The following is a 23,729-nucleotide window of genomic DNA, read 5'->3' as shown; positions in this document are numbered from 1 at the left end:
ATGGAGATTACTCAAAGAACTAAAAGTAAATCTACCATTTGATCTAGCAATTCCATTGTTAGGTATCTAAGGAACAGAGGTCATTATTCAAAAAAGATATCCACACTCACAAGTTCATTGCAGCACAATTCACAATTGCAAAGATGTGGAATCAACCTAAATGCTCACCAACGGACCAGTGGATAATGAAAATGTGGAATACATATCCATGGAATATTATTCAGCCATAAAAAAGAATGAAATATTGTGTTTTGCGGCAATTTGGATGGAATTGGAGAACATCATCCTAAGTGAACGAACTCGGGTACAGAAAACCAAACACTGCATCTTCTCACTTATAAGTGGGAGCTAAACTAGAGATATGCAAAGACATAGAGAATGGTATAATGGACACTGGAGACTCAGATGGGGGAAACAGGGTGAAGAGTACACGGGACCTTTCTGTATTATCTCTGAAACTTCCTGTGTCCTATATGTAACCTTTTAAAATTTTAGATTCGGGGGCACATTCATGTTCGCGATATGGACATATTGTGAGTGGTGGGGACTGAGTCTCAAGTGGCCCATTCCCCAGATGAACATTGTACTCTATAGGCAATTTCGAAACACTAACCACCCCCCAATTATTTTGTTAAATACAGAAAATTGTTTAAAATGAATCCTATCTGCCTTGGGTGGCTGAGACTCACATTATTTCTCAAGAGGAGAAACTGTGAAACTGTGGAAAACCTCGAGTTTTACAGATAAGCATGTCCCAGGGCAGGAGGAGGGATGCGGGGAGGCGGGGTCCGTGCCCTACAGCGGGGAGGGGCTCGCCGAGCTCAGCCCCACCCCCTGCCGCTCCCGGAGCTGGTGCCGTGTCCGCAGCGAGTGGCCAGAGTTTGGGAGTGAGAGACGCGGGGACCCTCGCGTGGCGCGCCAGCGTTCCGGACGGTCGCAGCGCTCGCTGCCTTACGGAAGAGTCGGGGAAGAACTTTCTATGAACTGTCAACATTTTGTTTCTGGCATTGAGTCTGGCTTCCCATCCGATTGTGGGTGTGGTCCCTGCGCCCCTCTTCTTTACCGAATCTCCCGGGTGCCGCCGAGAGTCCTCCCGCGCGCCAGCTTTGGGAGCCGAGGAACGGAGGCGGCCGCGGGGCTGTCCCCTGCAGTGCGGCCATCTCCTGCAGCCCGACCATCCCCTGTAGCCCGGCCATCGCTGCAGCCCGCGCGGCGCTGGGACGCGGATGGCCCGGCAGTAGCCGGCGCGCCGGAGAGCTCGCGGCATGCAGGCGCTCAACATCACCCCGGAGCAGTTCTCCCGCCTGCTGCGGGGCCACAACCTGACGCGGGAGCAGTTCATCGCGCTGTACGGGCTGCGGCCGCTCGTCTACACCCCAGAGCTGCCCGGGAGCGCTAAGCGGGCCTTCGTGTTCACCAGCGTGCTCATCTTCGCCCTGGCGCTCTTTGGCAACGCTCTGGTGGTCTACGTGGTGACCCGCAGCAAGGCCATGCGCACGGTCACCAACATCTTCATCTGCTCCTTGGCGCTCAGCGACCTGCTCATCACGTTTTTCTGCATCCCAGTCACGATGCTCCAGAACATCTCTGACAACTGGCTAGGGGGTAAGAGAGTCCGCGCCCCGCTCCTGCTCCTTCGGGGATCCCTGCCACACACACGCACATACATGCACGCGCGCGCGCGCACAGGTACACTCTAGTTTCCTTACATTTCTCTCTCCACTGAATCCGGTGTCCTTTCTTAGTACTTGGCTCCCTGCGCTCACTCGGAGATAAGTTTTTTTTTTTTTTGCCGCCGATGATTCAGTCCCGCGTTTTCTCATTGTCTGTTAAGAGACAGGGGTTGAGGGAAGGCTTTTCTAAGATCCAGGGCAGTGAGGTGCGCAGTTGCACCCCTCTCCATTGATTTCGGCTTCCTTTTCCATAATTACCAGTCTTCCTTCCCTCCATTCTTTTTCTTAATAAAAATAAGTTTAAAATATTTCAAATAATTCAAAACATACACTAAAGTTAAAAATCTCATCCCTTCATTCCCCTAACCTCTAGGCTCACTTCCAGGTTTCTTGTGTGGCTTCCAGACAGGTTCTTGTACCTACAAGCATACATAGGGACTTTAAAACTTTCTAAAACAAATATAATACTTTTGCAGGAAAAAAATTTCTTGGACTAGCCCTTCTTTTAAAAAGTTGTGTTAACACAGACACACAGGAAGAAGAAACCCAGAAACCTTAAGCCCTCCTGACTGCTGAAGGAGAGATGAAATTTTCCTTCCCTAAAAGGGGAACAGAAATGGCAGAGAAGCCCATTTGGAGTCACCGAGTTAAGAGCAGTGTGTGGAGATTGGGAAAAAAAAAAAAAAAAAATAGACACCATAATTCCCCAGATAACTCAACCATTCCAGAGTGCCTGGTTGTGATCCCATAAGCAGCAGTGTGTTGTATTATCACACTGCTTATGGTGCACCTTGGGGAAAGAGTACTAGTTGTACCCACATTTTCATGTGTTCTTGTGGGCACATCAAAATTCTTCCAAAATGGTTGGACATGTGAGAGAAATGGATCATTTATGCCTTCAAGCTCTGCCATTTCCACCCCATTACTAACTCCTTTTAAACTCATGGAGGGTGTTTCATCCCACCCTTACCCATTTGAGGTCTTCCATTTATTTCTCTGGTATTGCTTTTTTCTCATTAACTTGCTTTCAGTTTATTGTTGGTGGGTCAGCATGCTAAAATCTTTGATTCTTATCTCATCTATAAGGTAAATATTTCCAAAATCACTGAATGTAAGTATTTCCAAAAACACTGAATGTAGAGCATTGACTTGAAAGTGACACATAATGTGGAAAGTAGTAAATTGATTTATGGATCAGAGACTTTCTCATGCACACTGACGGAATAATTATATTTGGGCATTTTAGCGTTGCCCAATGCAACTCGCTCCATACATTGAATGAGAAACTTTTTGATCATCATACAGAGCTTGTTTCTTGAGGAAAAGGCATCAGTGCTTTTATTTCTAAATGTTTGTGAAGGCAGATTAAAGCACATGTGTATTGCTGGATGACTATAGCTCTGTTGTGAAGGAGAACATAAATAGGCAGAATAGAATCTTATGCTGGGAATCAAAAGACCCGAGTTGCTTCTTTGGCAGTAATTCAAGTAAATTCAACATGTCTGGGTCTCAGTTTTTCAATAAAGTATAGGAATCAGAGAAGTTTGAAAGTGGAATGAGGCGGAGCCTTAGCCCCAGCAGTACTGGGAACTGATAACCAGGGAAGGCCACTCAGTGAATCTTCCTTAATGAGGACTTAGTTGGGCATGGCCAAGGTTTTTCTTAAGTTTTATATTTTCCTTCTTCCCACTGCATTGAGGACATTTTGCTTTAGCTTCTATGTACTAAAAGAGGGTAATATGTTGTTCATGTATTTTATAGGGTTAGTGTGAGAATAAAGTGTGTTAATAAAAGTGCTTGGGGTAAAAAATGGTCATGCCACGAAAGTATAAGTTATCAATTCCATAAAGGGGTGTTTAATTGGAGGAGCCCTATGTTTATCTGGGACCAGATTTATGAAATAAATGATATTCTTACAAATCAAGTAAACAACACCAAAATTGAAGTTCAGGGGAGAGGAGAGAGCCTGCTGAGGGGCTGGAGATAGATATAGAAATAGAATTAACTTGGGATTATAAGATAGGATAATAATTGCAAAAACCCCTTAATAAATTTAGAAAAAGAAAGGTTAAGAGAGAATAATCTAAGAGCTTAAAATTAATTTATTATTTTTACAAAGTTATTGAGGATGTCCTGTACACCAAAGCATTCTACTCTGGGAATACAAAAATGGATAAAGTCCATCTATGCCCTTCTGAACCTCAGAGAATAAGAGATAAGTCCAAATGATGAAAAATAAGATTTGATAGAAGATTCACTCTGCTATAGAAGCACAGAAGAGCCAGGAAGGTCTTCCTAAGGAGATATGTTTGAGCTGGGTCTCGAACAACAATTTAGACTGTTTCCAGCAGAGAAGGATGGAGTGTGTTCTAGGAATGGGAGCAGTGCAAAGTTTGGAGGGAAGAAAGAAGATAGTATATTTTAAGATTACTGTGCAAGGCATTTCAAGAATATACAGTTTATATGTGGGGCATGATGGGAGATGAGACAGAAAGGTAGTGCAACTGAGGAGGAAAATATAGTTATGTAAAAACCTAAAATATGAATGCACATCAAATTCTTCATGGATGAGATAGGAAATGCAAAGCAATGAAGATCACCAGTTGGCAACAATGGCAAAAGGACTGCCTCCCCTAAGAGGGCAAGGGGCAACATACGGGGGTGTATGCCCAGTATCAACACATCTTCTTTTGTTATTATTGTTATTGCCCCTGCACCCACCTAGATGCTGGGAGCACAGACTTTGATAATGCTGGCATCTAACTCAAATTTAAAAAGTAAAATGAAATTGGATAAATGCAAACATTTCTATGGGCTCTGTCACAAATCGTGGACTTCCAATTTATGGCTTCTCTACATAGCCTCTCTCTCAAATACTTCAGACAGTGGTAAGACTGTGAATGACTTTTTTTCCCCTTTAGTCCACTCACCTTTCTTATTAGGGTCCAGCAGCATGTACTGAGTCAAAACTTGCATTTTAGTAAGGTCCCCAGTTGATTCATATACATAATCTCCCAAAGGCTTTTGAACATTGTCTGTGCCAGCCCTGGTCCAAACCGATTACACTTGACTCTTTGGAACCAGCCCACACTGGCTCACAAAACTCATTGTGCACAACTCCACTCAGGTCCACTTTCAGGGCCATGATGTTGTTGACTTGAAATTGGTTGTGATGGGAGTATTTACACCATGAAATCTGCAGCTACTGTAAAAGTAAGAAACAAACAGTTGTTTCCCAGCACACCATTGAGCAGACATTGAGTTTCCTTTTGTACACTAATGGTGCTATCAATGACAGGTGACACAAAGGAGATCCATAAACATTTATTTACGAGTTACATTTGATTTAGGAGATACAACTGATCTACAGCATTCACAGGTTGCTGGCTTGGAGGCAAGCTGATGAACAGTCCCTGTCGTCTACCTCCCGTTACTGTCCCTCATCAGCTTATCTTTGATTGACCGGTTGACTTACTCTCCAGTCCCCAGGATTTCTTCCAACAAGGAACTAGCAAGGTGGTGGGGGGATTCCTCTGCCCCCAAGTACTATAAACAGCATATATATATATATATGACTTTCCTTTACCACTCACATGAGGATGGGGTTGTTTGTTGCCATAGCATTTCATAGCATTTAGGAGTCAGGTTTAGGAAGTTCTGTCTCTGTACTCTTCTGTTTGGTCAGATCCAACAGTGAATGTGCCCATTGACCTCTTGGGGCTACCAAATTTACCTCTCCTTATCTGCGACCTGTTCCTCCTCATTTTGTCTCATTCTTCCTCCTTTTAAACTCTTTCTTCCAATGTCTAAATGGTCCTCCAAATTTACTCACCGAACATGTTCTGTTTCTTCCAGCTAAATTTAGAACAGTTGCTCTTGTTTCTGACCAACAATGCTCTAGAACACCACTCTCTTCTCTAGGCTTCCATGAACTTCTCTTTTTTGTCTTTCTCACTTTTTTGTGTGTCTCTATCTCTTTCTTTATGTTCTGCCTTTCAGTGGTTCTCACACTTACTCTCTTCACTCACTTGCCTGTCTGCTGAAGTTAGTATTCAATCTCTTTTCTTTCATCATGCATTTCTCTCATGGTATCTTGTCCCTCTACCCAGGGTCTAAGCTATTATTAATGGTACTACAAGTTTTTCTCTTATTCAGCATTTCCTGGGTGTCTCCTGTTTGTGCTGGATATTGTAGATGTTGAGAAAGCTTTGCCCCTATGGCATAGCCAGGTTTCAGTCAGATTAAGAAGGTGAAGGAAACATTCAAAGGAGAGATGAAGAGTGCAGAGGATTTTGTAGATGTCAGGGTTTCAGATTCAAGTGTTGGAGAGTTGGGGGCTTGAATCAGATTAGGGGATGTTCGCAACCCAAAGCCTTTGAGTCCAGGGTAAGGGATGCTCTAGGAGAGACTAGGGCTTGTGGTGACTGAGGTAAATGAAAAGGCACAGGGGGATTGATTCTGAGCTCTTCTGAGAAGGAGGTAGAAACTCAGTACTAAGTCTAGTTTCCTTTATCACTCTAAGTATTAATAAGGTGAGATGGGGAGAGTTTGGTGCAGGGTATGGAGCCCACATTCGTCCTGCTGTAGATGCAGGCACAGTCAGCAGGAGGGACCATCTCCCAGGTGAACAAATAGCTCTGCGGCTTTCTCCAAGATTCTGCTGTGGATAAAGAATTTTCTAGTGGTGACTGACAAATTGACTAAAAGTAATTTTAAAAATATTCTAAATAATGTCAGCATCATTGGTAGAAATGTGCATCTGTGTACATTTACTACATTTGAAGGGTATCCACTTGAAAAGAAAATATAGAAAATAAATTTTCTCAGCAGCTGACATGAAAAATCCTCTTAGAGCAGTGGTTCTCAACCTTGGCAACACATGGGAATCACCTAGGGAGTTTCTAAAAACACAAATGCCTGGTTCTCTCTCTCAGAGATTCTGATTTAATGGTCTGATTGTGATAACTGATATAGAGTTTTCAAAAGTTCCACACGTTAGGTAAGTTATAATTTGCAACCAAGGTTAGAACCACGAATGTAGTATAAATGCTGACAGCACCAAGACTCAGGCTGTTATGAAGATTAAAAGAAATGTGGATGTAAGGTTTTAAAATAGCACAGTGCCTACCACATGTACCAGCTCAATATAGCTACTATATTGAAAAAAAAAAAGCAGTAGAAGTCAGAATGCTTAAAAATGTAAAAGTAGGTTGTATAAAATAGAGTCCAATAAGGAACTCAGAGACAACTTTTTCATTGTCTGTAGCTTATGACATTTTTACTAGCTCCTTAGCCTTCTTGAGGGCTTTTGAGATTAATGTGGAAAGGAGTCAAACACGATGAAAAGGTTGGAATATAAGACACACAAAGAAATACAAGAATTCTTCTCTTGTTTGCAGGATAGAACTTTAGCTATAAATTAGAACACCTCACAGAAAAGTTATTCAGTCCCCTTTTCACAGAACCACAGAGACTGACGTGGGTGGGTGGCAGAGCAGACAAGTGGCTCTAGCTTCATCAAAACAGCTCTCCTTCTCTCTTTTTAATACATATAGTTTGCAAATGACTTTATATGAAGAAAAGCATTTTACTGGAAGGAAGGGAGGGAAGGGAGGGAACAAAAGCACTCACTGTGCACAACATAAAATATTTAGATGTATTTTTAGAGACTGAAAGCTAGTAAATTGTGAAATGGGTCAAAATAAGTGAACTTTTATTTAGTGAAAAGATCTGACTTTGGGGGTCAGTTTAGAACAGAGAGCTTAACTTGGAGCTTCTTTAGTTCTATTTTATTACCAAATTAGAAAACAGCAGTTACATTTGTTGTTATACTAGTTTTCACTTTTTAATGACATTTCAAAAATTTTAGAGTTCCTGAAGAAATCTGTATGTGGTAAAATGTATGTAAAATCAACAGTATTGTGAGGCTTAAAAAAAGATCTTAAAAATTTCTTTTAACAGAAATGATGAAAGCTATTGATGAAGAATAATCTTATTAAAGTAGAGAAGTATATAAAAAAATAAATCAAAGAGAGACCCAACAGCAACAATGGTTTGGAAGTAAAGTCAGGAATTATGCCATGGTGATAGTCTCTAGGTGATCTTTCCTAGAATCAACTATGTGCACACTTTGGAAAGATGCTATGCTATAGATTAAGAAAATCTCTAAATTTTCTTGGGAGATCGGAGAGTGGCAGTAACACTAACAGACTTTATAGAAAACAGTCTCTCTGTTTAGGACAATAACAATTTTCAATTAAGATAATGACAGGAAAAAAATTAGCAATGAGAAAGTCTGAAAATTTCACTGTGCACTTCGGAGGCATAAAAAGAATATCCTTTTAAATTTGTTTTTCTAGAACATAGTTAAGCATGTTCTTTGACAGTGGTTGATTTAATAAGATTCTTGTTTGTAAGAAGAGAAGCCCAACTTAAACTACATTAAGAAAAGAAGGGAATATTCTACCTCATGGAACTGAAAGACTCAGGGTTAGGGCTATTCTAAGGCACTACTGGATTTAGGTCCTCCAACAATGACTCATGCTCACTCTCTGTGGCCAGCTTCTTTCCTCTGTGATGTGGTTTTATCCTTGGGTTGTCTTTTGCCCAAATGTGAAAGATGACCCCAAGAGCTATGGGCCTACATTTTCTTTAATGTAACCCAGATGTCCATCAACAGATGAATAGATAAACAAAATATGGTACACACAAATATTATGACATAATATTTGGCCTTTAAAAGGGAGGAAATTCTGACATAAACTACAAAATGGATGAATCTTGAGGACATTATGCTAAGTGAAATAAGCCAGGCATGAAAGGACAAATATTGTGTGACTATCTAGAATAGGCAAATTCATAGAGACAGAACAGAGAATCGAGGTTACCAGGGAGTAGACAGAGTTAGGAATGGGAGGTTATTGCTTCATGCTTAAATTTCTGTTTGGGATTATGAAAAAGTTTTGGATACAGGTAATGATGATGGTTGCATAACACTGTGAATATAACTAATGCCAATGAAATGTACACTTAAAATGACTGAAATAATACATTTTATGTTGTACATATTTTGCCACAATAAAAAATTCAAAAATAAAAAAAGTTCTGTCTCAGGAACTGTGAGAGGATACTTTCTGGTAGCTACAGAAAATTCTGGGAGGATTCCTGCCCGTTTGGCTTCATTCTCTTACCCACAGAACCCATCATGTGCCCCAGGCTTTGAAATTCTCTGCCCAGGCTGTTGTTGTGTGCTACGTTGGTGGGGTATGGGAGTGGGGTGGGGGACAGGAAGGATGGGCCGGTGTCACTTCTGCTCACATGTCTGGAGACAGCACCTGGAGCAAGGGAAGAGAAGCCTACCGAGGAGCCACTTGAGGCCATGTCTTACCCCCATCTCTTGGGAGCCTGGCTGTCTCTTATCCCTCTTCCAGTTGGGTTTCAGCTGAGTGTAGGACTTCCCACCTTGCTCCCACTTGAGGTATAGCCTCAGGCTTTTGTGAAAATCTGTAGTCTTTTCGTTGCAGTTGAAGGGTGACGCTGCTCCAGCAGAGGGACCTGTTACCCATGCTGTTAGTCATCTTGCCCTTTAGGTTTGGTGTCTGTCTGTGGGACCAGGGGCACAGGAAGCTGACATTGTGGTGATCTTCCAGGTAATAAACTTCCTAAATCCATTGACGTTTATTGTCTCCGTATTGACTGAATCTGTGGAAGTGTGACAGGCTAGATGAACAACTGCAAACAGTAACACTTGTGGTCCTGTTAGCCACCAGGTTCCTTGGGAAGGCCTGACAGCCTAGCAGGAAGTTCTTCTGAAGGAAGTCACTCAGAGGAGATAGACATGTTTATGAGATGTGGCTATGTGTAGCTACTGGACTGAGTCAAGTAATGGAGACCACAAGCTCCCTGAACCTGTATCCTACCACAGGGCCAAGGCCCTGCTAGGTCTTTCAGAATCAAGCTGAACCAGTTTCCGATGGCCTCTCTTCATCTGACTCTCCTGGTTTGGGATGGTGTGCTGATACTCCCTCTGCTGCTGCCATCACCCATCTACACTCCACGGTGGACCAACTTCCAGGCGGCTCATCTCCCTTAGTGCTGGAGATAGGCCTTCTCTCTCTGCTTAGCAACTGTTGTAAGGTCAGTTAATGAGGATGGGGAAATTGCTCTTGGCTGTTCCCTCTCTTTCTGTGCCTTGAAGAAAGATTCAGCAGAAACTGTGCTTTTTATTTCCTTTTCTATCTTAAAACTGAGGATCCCTAATGATTAATTCTGAAGTACTCAAGTAAGTGCTTATTGTTTTTAATCTGTTTTTGCAAAACTCAATTTGTTCTTCCTGCAGCTGGGTATTTGAGAAATACCTTTACTGTCATACCAGATAGATTGTAGACTATTAAGGACAATAGAAATTTTAAAAGAATGTAGTCTCACATCTTGGAAGAAATAGGATAGAGAGAGAGTGTGGTGCAATGAAAATGAACATGTACTATGGAATCAAACAGTATTGGCTTCTAATTCTTTTCCATTACTTATTAGTTACTGTATTAACTGCATAAGTTACAGTGCCTGGCATTAAATCATCCCGTTAGAAGGCCAAGCAGAGAAGTTATACAATAATGTTTGATGCTGCCCCCCTGTGGTTGGTACAGCAGTATAAAATCTGACAAAGATGTAAGTTTTACATCATGCTGTGGTATTTTAACAAAAAATATTCATGCATATCTACTTCTTATAATTTGCCATTTGATTTCTGTATGAACTATAGGGCATATTTTCATGTATAAAATGTCGTTTGAAAATCCCCTTTGATACATGCAGTAATGTAAAGACATTAACATTTTTGAAAAGTTTTCTTTGTGGAATTGAGATGCATGTAAGTTCTGCATATGTTATAGGTTGGCAAACCCAGTGTTTGTGGTGCAATTCTTTAATTTCTCTCTATTATAGTTCCCTCATGTATAAACTTGGGGAAACTTCTGTCTTACAAAGTTGCTGTGACAATGAATGACACCATGTGTCAAAAGGACTTGGCACCTCACAGGTACCCAATAAAAGGAAACTATAATTGTTCACAGATTCACAGTATTACTATTAAAATGTTAGCTACTTTTTTGTGTGTGTAGAACAGATTTATATCCAAAAAGAATGATAGAGGATTAAAAAAAACTGATGTTGCAATACTAGTAATATCTCAGAGACATTCAATGTGCATTTATACAACTTTAATAATCAGGTCCATTATAGTTTGTTTATGTTAAAATATTGAATAATTTACCTGAAAGTAACTACTTCTAAAGTCAAATTGTTAGCACAAATCCAAACTTAGCATTTGTACTCGGAAAACAGAAAAGCTGCTTGCATTTATTTCAGAAGCTGTAATACAGCCTTAGAGAAAAATAAAATGGAGATTAAAAAATGTTGGAATTGATGCTGATTTTATAGTCCCTTGCAAGGCTCGTGTGTCTTGTATAGAAGTACCCATCAAGCTCTTCTACAGATGAAACTACATACTTAGTGTTTAAAGGTTTTTCTTTACTGCACTATCTACAAACCTGATCCAAGCAAGGATTTTTCTCAGTGGTTTCTGAGGAAGAAACACTAATATATTTTTAAAGAACAGTTTGACTTTCTCTAATAACAGAGTGATAGAGCCTTGGAAATTAATACTGGCATAGTGCCTATGACAACAATTAAGTCAGGACTTAATGAAATAAAATAGAACTCTTGCCAAGATGTAGATCCTATTAAAATTTAATATTACCTGTAAGTAGAATTATTAGGTATAGATCTTCACACTGTGTTTGCAAGATACTAAAATAGTTGCTAATTCAGAGAGCACATTATTCAAAATAGATTTGAAATATTGAGGAAGTAACACACCTCAATGTTATGACTTTGAAATTACAGTTCATGTGTCTATTTTTGGTCTCTACCACTAGCATGTAAGCTGCATGAGGTCAAAGACTTGTCTGTTTTGTTTATCCAGCACATAGTTTGCTGCTCAGCACAGAAAAAATTCTCAATAGCACATTTATTCTTTAAAAAATTTTAATGAATAAATAGATATCCTATTTGTCATTGCATTAATGTTTGAGGCTTTTTAGGCATCTGTTTTATTTATTTTTTTGTGATGTGTGTATGAATGAGACTGTATTTGTCTTTTGTATATGTTGTACAAGGGGGGACATCAAAAAACTGGAATTTTTTAATAACAAATTGTGAATTTATTCTTACATGTTTAAACTTCAGTCACCTCCAATGTACTCTTCGTTTGATGCGATATACCTATCAAGACATCTTTTCCACTGCTAAAAACAATTTTTGAACTTGTCAATTTTGATGTCTTTTAGTGTTTCTGCCGTTTTTTGTTTCATCTCTTCCACATCAATAAAACATTTCCCTTTGAGGAATTTTTCATCTGGGGAGACAACAAAAAGTTGCTCGGGGCAAGATCAAGTGAATAGGGAGGGTGGAACTGTTTTTGGTCAAAAACTGTTGCACACTCAGTGTGATGTGGGCAGGTGTGTTGTCATGGTGGAAGAACCAGTCCCCTGCTTACCACACTTGGGATGTTTTTTCTGCAAGTTGTGACTAAACCTCCTCAAAACTTCCAGATACAAACTTTGGTTGATCAGATCTGGAGGATCAAATTCCAGGTGTATTACAAGGGGCTTGCCCTCCAAAAGATAATTCTAGTTTTTGTTTGTTTGTTTTGTTTTGTTTTGTTTTTTGGTCCCTTCTCATATTTCTGCTTTTGGTTTCAAGGAACAAAGATTTTGTTTACCTAAAATGATTGACATTTTGGCAAGACTCCTTTGTAGCTGTGATGGAGAGGGGGATCTCTTTTGAATTAAGGACAGTGTCAGATAGGTCTCTTGGAAACTGAAGTTGAACCCAAAGCAGCAACTCTCTGGATCTCAACGTGAAGAATTTATGGATCTTGAGGCCACGAATGTGACTTTGCTCCTCCCTAGCCATGAACAAAGGCCTGCTTGTTAAATCTGATGGAGTCCTACTGCTACAGTGGTTAATCTCTTGGTTGACTCTATCTTTTTACTGTCTTATATTTTCCGCCTCCCCCTTTACTCTGCTAGGCTGAATAAATCCTAGTGCTGCTCCAGGTGGCCCAGGCTAGATACAGTGTCACACTCAAAGAAACCTAGTCCAGTGGCCGATACTAATGAGCACTCATTTTAATCTTCAATTACATGTTTCAAACAAATGTTTTAAGGTTTTAATTAATTACTCACAAAAGTATATCTTTTTGTTTTCTGCAGGATTTATTGAGAGGACAGAAAAGCTCCCAGAGAGGGAGGGGACCTGAAGGGGTTGCCCCAAAAGTATATCTTAAAAACCCCTTTCTCCTATTTGATTCAAGTCTTTTCTATTATATACAGTAGCATCCCACAAAATTCTTTCTCACTTTGCAAGGCTCATGTGTCTTTCCAGGCCACCCCAGATGGTAGGAACAGTGTTGTCACACCAGTATTAATACAAACCTATCCCACTGATTCGTGTCCCTGCTTTGTAATGCAGGGTCTCAGGGTCTTTCATTCCTCTGGTCAAGCTCCCCAGCCCATCCCCAGCTGAACCTCCCTCGACTATGAACAGGTTCAGCTAGCGTACCCTACTATAGCGCTCCTTTCCTCCATACCAGTGCAGGCTTTTCTCTTTTTCCTTTTACACCATTCTATTTCTGTTCTCTCTCTCTCTCTCTCTCTCTCTCTCTCTCTCTCTCTCCCCCTTTCTCAGTCTCTCTTTCTCTGTCTCTGTCTCTCTCTCTCTCCCTCTCTCTCTCTCTCTCAGTCTCAATCTCAGTCTTATTCATGCAAATATTCCATCCTGATTTCTCCACTTATTCCACACAATCTGGTTACTTAAATGGCCAGCAGAGGGAAGTCTTCAGCAAGCAATTCCCTTAGCTAAAAATAGTGAGGGGTAGATGAAAGAAGCCAGGAAAACTCATACATAAGTTTTATAAGTTTTATCCCTGTTTTATTAATTTGTCTTTAGTTTTTCTACTTTCTCCAAGTCCTTATGACCCCCACTTTCCCTCATAGCTTTTCTATGCATCCTTTTGGATTCATCTCCCACTGTATCTGCATTCTGTTTCCTTGTTTTTAGACCAAAGAGAAGAATCTGATTGACCTAGGGTTTGGTTCAGTATGGTTCAGTCATAAAAGGGTTGATGGAAGAGTCAGGCTCCTGTGATCCACACAGGGCATCTTCCTCAGCAGGGCTGGTGGTGGAGGGCACTGCCTTAGGCCAGCATGATTGGCGTGGGAAGTGGCAAGTAGTTTTGACTCCTTCTTTAGAAAATCCCTGGAGGTTTGCGTGGACTCCAGAGAGGTTAATTTGTTTCTTTTAAGTTTATTTATGAAATTCTCAAGTTTTTGGAATAACAATTCTTCATGTTATATTTACAAATTTATTTCAACAAGAAAGGGCATTTCATGTCAGATAAGTATGGTTAGTTATCTAAATTAGATTTGCTTTTATCCTTGACAGATTTCCTTTTACATGGTCTTTCTTGTAGTGTACATATTCATTTTTCAAGTGGATATCTAGTAGTTTCAGCACCATTTGTTGGAAAGGCAACTTTGCTCCATTGTGTTGTCTTTGCTCCTTTGTCAAAGATTGTTGACTATATTTATGTGATTGCCAGATTATTTATTGGGCTATTTGTTTTTTCCCTAGTACCACACTACCTTGATTGCTATAGTTTTATAATAAGTCTTGACGTTGGATTATATCAGCCTCGAAACGTTATTTTTCTCCTTCAGTATTGTGGTGGGTATCCTGGGTCTTCTGTCTCTCTAGATAAACTTTAGAATCAGTTTGTTAATACCCACAAAATAAGTTGTAGGGATTTTGTCTTTCTTGTAGTAATCATGTCAAAGAAAGTTTTTCTCTGTAATTAAAGCAATTGATTACGTGTCCCTTTTTTTCCTTCTTTTTGGATTGGGGTACATACCAAAAAATACTTTAAAAATAAAAAAGAGAGAGACCTGAAAAAAAAACCCAGATTTTTTGGTTATTTTCAGAAAACCTTAACTTACAGATGTTACTGACAGATGGGAACCCAACTCCATGAGGATAGGGTTTGATTATCTTTCATTAAAAATCTTTTTAAAAAGCTCTAACATAAAAATTATCAAGGGAGAGACACATGGACCAAAACTGTATTGGACTGTTTGAGCTCTTCCTGGTTTTATGCACCTTTTAAACGTATCTCAACTCTATGTAGTAGCAATGGTAGAATACTGCAGACAATTGCAACTGTTGTTAAAAAAAAAAATCTGAACATAAGGAAGTAAATAAAAAGTGATTGCTTCACTGGTAACTGGAAGACATCTTATTCTGCAACCCACAGTGCTGGTTCTTTGTCATTTGAAAAGGGACCAGGAGCTCAGTGAGGGAGACCAAGCAGGGAGAGGTTGTTCTTTTGGCTAAATGGTTCTGCCTCCAGCACCACATGTCATTAGATCAAGTGGTCATAGTACCAACTCTTGGTCTAGTTACCCTGGTGACAAAAACATTTTGGAGTCTGGGAAATATTGTTCCCTAGGAGAAAAGTAGTTTTCAATCTTTGTGAACTTTTCTTGCTGCTTGAAATCTGGTCCATAGACCAGCAACATCAGCATTACCTGGAATATTGTTAGGAATAGTCTTAGGTCCCATCCCTGACCTACTGAATCAGAATCTGTATTTTTTTTTTTTTTTTTTTTGAGTTAGAGTCTCACTCTGTCACCCAGACTGGAGTGCAGTGACCCGGCCACCGCAGCCTCGACCTGCTGGGGTCCAGTGATCCTTCCGCCTCAGCCTTCCGAGTAGCTGAAATTACAGGCGCACGCTACCACGCCCGGCTGATTTTTTAATTTATTGTTGAGATGAGGTCTCACAGCCCAGGCGGGTCTCGAACCCGCGGGCTCAGGCAATCCACTCACTTCAGCCTCCCAAAGCCTGGCTCAGAATCTGTATTTTAACAACAAAGTTTGAGAGCCACTTGTCCATATTATTGCAGTGTTTCACTTTTGCTTCCGAAGAACATGGGATAGATTATTTTGACCTGTGGTAATAGGTCACCATTGAGCACTTTTCATTAGCAAATAGATTGTGGCTACTTATCTCTCCTGATTATCTATTGTGTCATAGAGGTGGTTGCTACATTAACCAGGACCTTATGCTATTACAGCTTATTTTTTCACATTATCATTTTACCAAGGAGCATGCAGAATGTAATACACAATCAGCTTTATGTCTGCTTGATTTGGGAGGCCGAGACAAAATACAGCTGACCCAAATTAAATGGGTGAAAATTTCTTCAAATAAAAATGATTTTTATGTCACTATTTACTCTGGTTATCAAAAATAGCAGTTTTCCCTAACTGTAGAAAGGGAAATCAAGTGCTTTTTCTCCTTTCTATAACCAGTGTCTGAATTTTCAGAGTGAAAACTATAAGATATTATTATCAGAGTACATTCTTTTGAATAGATTTTCATAGAATTTTTATTTGTTCATTTCATCATTCACTTACTCATTCAACTAATATTTATGGACTATCTACTATACACTAGGCACTATGTTGAAATAGGGGCACATGTGTGAACAGCACACAGCATATGTTGTGGAACGTTTTTCAGGACAGACAGTAAGTGTTTTGGGAAGTGTGAATAGTTTTGTGTGCCTGGAGTTTGGTATTCCAAGGGGAAGTGATGAAAGATGAAGTTGGAAAGAGGAGGAAGACAGATCATGAGGAACCTTCTAGTGCTATTTTTTTTTTTTTTTTTTTTGAGTTAGAGTCTCACCCCATCACCCAGGCTGGAATGCAGTGGCATGCTCTCAGCTACCCCAGCGTTGACCTGCTGAGCTTCGGGGATCCTTCTGCCTCAGCCTTCCAAGTAGCTGGAACTACATGCTACCACGCCTGGCTAATTTTAATTTATTGTAGAGATGAGGGCTCACCATGTTGTCCAGGCTGGTCTTGAACCCGTGAGCTCAGGCAATCCTCTTGTTTCAACCTCCCAAAGTGCTGTGATTATAGACTTGAGCCACCGCGCCTGGCCCCTAGTGCTATTTTAAAGAGTTTGAACTTAATTTTAGAGCAGAAGTAGCACTGCTCTGAGGCAGTAAATTTCAACTAAGATTTACAACCTATTAATGAGTCATTAAATAGTTTGGCGAGTTGATATCAGCAGTTTAAAACAGAAATACATTAGAAATATCAAAGAGTATTTTCATAATAAAAGTTTTGGATACACAAGAGTGTGTATGTGTGTGAGCATGTGTGCGGGATAGTCATGGACAGAATCTTTACTTTAAGGGGAATCAGGCTACAGCAAGTACAGTCGACCATAGGCATATTAGACCCATCAAAACTCAACAGTACTGTAATCATGGTTCATTTTAATGCAGTGGTGATGCTTTGTTTTAACCATCTCTCAAAATTGGGATACTAAACTGGAATAATTGATGTTGCAATTTATAAGGAACACAGCTAACTGAGAAACTGATTTACTTGTAGTTACTTGCTAAGAAGATAATAATGTTTTATCCATCTTGGACTGTCCATGTGTAGGTGAAACAATCACAAAGGCAAACTCTTAGATTAAATGATGCCAAAAGACATCAGTGGTGACAGAGTGGGAGAATGGCTATCATCTCTGCCCAGGGTCTCATAGCTCTCTGTTTTTATTACTGCAGCAAACATAGAGCTCAGTTACTGAAAACAAATGTGTCATGTACTCATTCTGGATAATAAATTTTAATTGTTGGACTATGTTAAGTGTGGACATTACTAACTTGTAATAGAGGAGCTTCACTACTTAAAAGAAATTTAGAAAAACGTTACCCCAACAAGATTTGCAAAAACAAAAGGATAGTTTTTAGAAAAAGATTGTTAAAGGAGTAGAGTCATGTGAAGGATACAGAAATGAGAGGAAGGAAAGAAGGAAAATGGTGATAATCAGCTGTCTTCCGAGTCTAAATACATTTATACGTTAGAGAATAGAGTTGTATTAACTTGGCAGGGAGGGAAACAATTTAAGAGAAACTGCACTGATGATTCCAAACCATTGAAACACCCTTAATGCTTACTACTTCTGTAAGAGTTGTTCTTTATACCAGTTATAGAAAACCTGTGACTTGGGGACTCCTTTCACAGTGGATAAGGGTCCAGAGCACAGACCCCGGAGACAGATTGTGTGGCTTATCCCTTTCTGGATATACAAATGACCCTGGGCAATTACTTTATTCCTCACTTCTTTCACAAAGATAACACCTCCTATCTTCGAGTGTTGCTATGAGGGTTTTACAAAGTGATGGTATTAATGCTTGTTAGAACAGTACCCAGAACATGGTAAGAGCTCAATAAATGTTTCTAGAGTGGAAGTTAGTCTTTTAACTTAGAACATCATCATCAGTTTGGCTCAGCCATATCCAAGGATGCTTCTGGCAAGCTTAAGGCATAAACAAGAACAAAAGAAGAGAAAGAGCCGAGAAGAGTAGAGAGTTAATTTCATGCTGTTGCAAAACTCCAGGAATTAATGAGAGCAGCATAGGGAAAGAGATGAAAAATGAGTCTCTATAAAACACAAACTTCCCTTTACAACCAGCCTCTTATGGAATTAAAAATTGATTCAGAAACAGAGAAAGAGAAAACAAAAAAAATCCATAAGTAAAAAACACACACACACATATATAAGATGGCATTTTTTAAAGTTACCATTCGCTTGAACATTATTAGGTGTCCTGTGGTATGCTGGAGCTCATTTGTAGCAGCCTGTAGAAATGTGTACATCTCTTCCCAACTCAATGTTGGCAGTTTGAAGTGGCCCTGGTGGTAAATTTACACCAGAAAAATGAGTGAACATTGCACATCAAGGCCTTTTCCTTTTCCTTTTTTAACTTGGAGAGCTGGGGGTTAACATTTACCAGCACCCCCAGGCAAGCATCTCTTATAATCTATACAATAAACGACAGCATCTAGGTATTACCCACTACCATTGCTTTAATGCATGTTTTTTTTTGTCATCTCTCATTCACTTTTAACCCAGACTTTTACTTCTAAAGATATATATATATATTGACTGTATTCAAACAGAATTGCTTAGGATGCTACTTTGTTATGATACGTTTATTTGTGGGATATTGTTTCATGTCTTCTCTCCTTCTAGTAACAAGAGCAGAAAGAGGATATGTTTTGTACAGCTTATGTTAGAGCCTAGAGCAGTGTATGACCCATAGGTGAGTGAGTGAGCAAATGCATAAATGAATGATAAGATAGAATATAAAATGATAAATAGGATGACGAACTAAGAATAACCCTCCTCCCAAAGCCCCTTAACACCTTTCAGTTGGAAGCATTAATAGAAAAGTAGACCTTGAAGTGAGCTCTGACCCAAATACATTCTCTAGCCCAATGATTCTTAAGTTTTGCTGCACATTAAAATTGCCTGGGAATCTTTTAAAAATCCAAAGACCTCAGTTATACTTTATAAGTCATGATCTCTCAGTCACAATTTCTTTTAAAGCTCCCCCAGGTTATTCCAACATATAGCTAAGCCTGAGAACTAGCACTTTCTTGAGTCTGGGATCTGGGGCTAGATCTTGGAATTTCCAGTGTATACATTTTCCTGTGTTGGGAAGTCTGAATGCCCACCTTCAAGTAACTGCTGGAGACACGACTGTTCATTACTGTTTCCGTCAGCAGATAGGATCTAGTTTGAAGTCTTGGCTATGATTGAAAAAATTTTCTATTTTACTTTATCTCTCTTGCAAAAACATTTGTCTGCTTTCCTTCTCTCTCTCTTCCCACCCCCACTTTCTTACTTATTCTTGCTTTCATGAGCTGTCTTAGGAGCTCAGGTTCAGAATGTTGAAATAATAGCATGCCATTATTATTATCTGGGCAATGATCCTCTCTTGTTTATATGTATATATAGTGTATATATATACATATACATATAATTTTTCTAAGAAATTCCTGTTCCCTTGCTTTCATTTCTGTCTCCTTGCATAGATGGTGACAATATGTTGGATGTGTGTCCTTAAATTTGTTTGTATCTTTGTTATATATGAGTATGTGTGCACTGCTATTTTGCTCAGTGCTTTTTTTAGGCATATATCCATTTTAATAATAGTAATAGTTTTGATTTTAACAGATATGTCCACCTTTGTTCAGTAGTATCCTTATCCACAGTCTTGCTTTCTGTGGTTTCAGTTACCTGTGATCAATCACAGTCCAAAATTAATATTATTTTGAGAGAGAGAGACCACATTCACATAACTTTTATCACAATATATTGTAATAGTTTATCTATTTTATTATTAGTTATTGCTAATCTTTTTCTGTGCCTAATTTATAAATTAAACTTTAGTCGAGGTGTATATGTATAGGGGAAAAATAGTGTATATAGAGTTAGGTACAATCTGTGGTTTCAGGCATCCATTGGGGGTCTTAGAGAGTGTCCTTTGCAGATACAGGGGGATGACTGTATGTGATATAAGACAGGAATCTTGGCTTATTTTTCTCCATGAATAGAGCTAGTATTCGCTACAGCACCTATAAACAGCTCATTATTTCACCATTGATTGATTATTCCCTTCCAATCTTACTAGCTCTATTTTGAAACATTGGCTTGTTGCTTATTCCCATACCAGTATTTATTGCAAAGGCTTTTAGCATATCTAAATACTGCATAGAAAAAGTTCTGACCTGCCTTCTTTTACAGAGTTGATTTATTAATGCATGTGTGTACTTTTCCATATGCATTTAAAAATGTCTATCAACTTCCTAAAAAATTCCTAAGATTTTGATTAGTATTGCATCAAATTTGCCTAATGTTTTGATATAGCTGACACCTTTGCAATGTTAAGTCACTATGCAACATTTAACCATGTTAATTCCATGTTTTAAGACAGAAGAATGGCCCCCTCAAAGCTGTCCATATCCAGTGCTCACCACCTGTGACCATGTTACCTTAAATGGCACAAGGGACTTTGCTGATGTGATTGACAATCTAGAGATGGGGAAATTATCCTGTATTATCTGAACAGGTCTAATGTAACTACAAGGGTCCTTAGAAAAGGGAAGCAGGAGTGTCAGAAATAGAGAAGGAGATGTGACAACTGTGTCAAAAGTCAGAGTGACTCAGGGCTATGAGCCAAGGAATGCAGACAACTTTTAGGAACTAGAAAAGGCAAGGAAATAAATTCTCCCATAGAACCTCCAGAAGGAATGCAGCCTTATTGACCAGTTTCAAACTTCTGACCTCCATTACTGTAATATATAAATTTGTATTATTTTAAGGCACTAAGATTGTGGTACTTTGTTACAACAGCAATAGGAAACTAATACAATCACCCTCTGCCTAAGTATAGAAAGCGCTCCATTTATTTAGTTCTTGTTTGATATTATTTCTTACTAACAGAACCTGGTTTGTTCAAGGTGTTGGGTGGGCATGCTCCTCGGGGAAGGTTAGATAGAACCTTTTCTCAGTTCTAGGGGTTGGATTTTAATTTAATTAGACCAGGAGGAGGAGAAAGGAGGAATCTGAGTCCTGGATGAATAGAACCTTCTAGTGAGTGTTCTTCCTCAGGAATACCAAATTTAACACCTATCTGTGCCAGAAAGCACATTCACAGAAACTAAAAAAAAACCAGGTGAGCAATCACACTATCTGGTTTTAACATAATACTGAAGGAAGTGTCATTGAAGAGGGTAGGAAAGATAAGTCTTGCATTGCCTGCAACATCTGTCCCCTCTTTTCCTCCTAGGCAGCATAGCTTGAAGAGATAATCTGTATTTGAGGGAGAGAGAGTGAAGTAAAGTGAAATGGTGGTGGAGCCAGCCAGGACCTGGGTTCATTCTGCTGGGCTGAGAATTTCCTTCTGGCTGAGGGCTGGTCTAATGCTTTCTCCATGGGTGATTTCTGCCCTGTGTAGTATTTCCCTGTGACAAGGCAGAACTGAGTTCCAGTACAATGTCCAATAATCACTTTATTTCAACTCTATAGGGAAAAAAACAAAAACAATCCAATTAACAAATTGATGAAAGATCTGAATAGATTTTTCTTTAAAAAAAAGTATATGAAAAAATCGGTCTACATCACAAATCATCAGAAATTTGCAAATCAGTACCACAATAAAATATCATCTTACCCTACCTAACACTATTTAAAAGACAGACAATAACAGATGCTGACAAAGTTATGGAGAAAAGGGAACCCTCACACACTCTTGGTGGTAATGTAAATTAGTATAGCTGCTGTAGAAAACAGTATGGAGGTGTCTCACAAAACTAACATTGGAACTACCATATGATCCAGCAATCTCACTGATGGATACATATCCAAAAGAAAGGAAATCAGTATATCAGATATCTGCACTTTCATGTTTATTGTGGCACTGTTCACAATAACCAAGAGAACCTAAGTGTCCATCAATCAATGAATGTGTAATGAAAATGTGGTATGTGTGTACACAATGGAATATTATTCAACCACAAAAAAAATGGACTACTATCATTTGCAATAATTTGGATGGAACTGGAGGACATTCTGCTAAGTGAAATCAGCTAGACACAGAAAGACATATATCACATGTTTTCACTCATATATAGGAGCTAAAAAATAAAGTTAAACTTTTGGAGATAGAGAGTAGAATCATGTTTACCAAAGTCTGGGAAGGCTAGTGGGGGCAGGGTGGTAGAAGGGGAGTGATGGTTAATGGGTACAGAACTCAGCTAGATAGAAGTAATGAGATTCAGTATTTGGTAGCACAATAGGGCTACTATAGCTAACAATAATTTATTGTACATTTAAAAGTAGCAAAGACAGTGAAATTGGAATGTTCCGAACACAAAGAAATGATAAGTGCTTGAGGTGATGGGTGCCCCAGTTTGATCATTACACATTGTGCTCCTGCATCAAAACATCACATGGACCCCATGAATATGTACAACTAATATGTATCCATAATAATTAAAAACAATTTTAAACAAACATCTAGGCTGACTTTTTAAAATTTAATTCCCTTTGTCAATGATTTTTAAAATGGGCATACAATCCATTCTGTCCTTAGGACTTGAGCTTTTATTTATTTGTTTATTTTTTACTTTGATGAAGGGCTTGACACAAGCATATACTTTCTTTTCCCCTTTCAGGCATCTTTTTGTACAAAGTGATAATTATAAGAACAAAAGCAAAACCACACTGAGGAGGACAAAGTAATCCAGTGGAGAGAACCTGGACTTGTCATGAAGTCATTCAGCTATGAAATTTACCATCTTGTTACTACCCTGCCTCTGCAATTTTTTTTCATGTTAGATATGCATTTCCTTATTGTTTAAACCAGTTGAGTTGAATTTTTTTATTTTTTGTCCAAAACATCCTAATAAAAGTATAGAACAAGTAAGTGTAAAGGAAATGAAAATTATTTATTCCAACAGCTAGAGAGAATTACGATAATCATTTCAGTTATTACATTTAGTGCATTTAGTTTTTCCTACATATGTTTTTAATAGTATGGAAATTTAGTGTTTGTGTATGTGTGTACATGTATATATTGTTTGTCTGTTGTTTGGTTTCAGCTAGTTTTTTGTTGCACAGTTAAATATCTTTTGGAATATTATTTAGTGATTTATATTATATTGACATACCATAATTTATTTAGTCATTCTGCTATGTTGACAATAGTTTATACTAATTTGGAGTCTTTATATGTTTGATTAACAGCTAAATACATAATTTACATAAATATTCCTAACTTTTTATTAAGTCCTTCTGGGAAAATTTACTTTATAATGTATTACTTTACCCAATGAGCTTCACATTCAAGAATTTTTTTCTAATCCTTAACCTAACTTTCTCCATTTCTTTCCTAGTATACATAAACATTCTTTTCATTATTACTTCACAATAGATTATTTTAACATGTAGAACATAATAAAACATCATTATTTCTGATTTTTTTTATTGTCCTAATGTTTAACCTGGACTCATTTTATTCTATTATTTTAAAGTCTGATTTTTGTCATTAGTGAGAAGTACAAAAGCGAC

The 23,729-nt window shown here is 38.8% G+C and overlaps 1 protein-coding gene across 1 annotated transcript in view; it reads left to right on the top strand.

The window, feature by feature from the left end:
* Window positions 1-1,192: 1,192 nt before the first annotated feature.
* Window positions 1,193-23,729, top strand: part of QRFPR (pyroglutamylated RFamide peptide receptor) — a 48,361-nt gene continuing 25,824 nt past the window's right edge. Inside the window, exon 1 of the mRNA XM_008072224.2 lies at window positions 1,193-1,605. Within this exon, the coding sequence (XP_008070415.2) occupies window positions 1,266-1,605 (340 nt within the window). The 5' untranslated portion in view covers window positions 1,193-1,265. The remainder of the gene's footprint in view (window positions 1,606-23,729) is intronic.

The sequence above is a fragment of the Carlito syrichta genome, unplaced genomic scaffold (assembly GCF_000164805.1).
Source record: "Carlito syrichta isolate Samal-C Ts95f unplaced genomic scaffold, Tarsius_syrichta-2.0.1 Scaffold314879, whole genome shotgun sequence".
Taxonomy (NCBI): domain Eukaryota; kingdom Metazoa; phylum Chordata; class Mammalia; order Primates; family Tarsiidae; genus Carlito; species Carlito syrichta.
The sequence above is the reverse complement of the archived record's forward strand: the minus strand, read 5'-3'. Positions and strand labels throughout refer to the sequence as shown.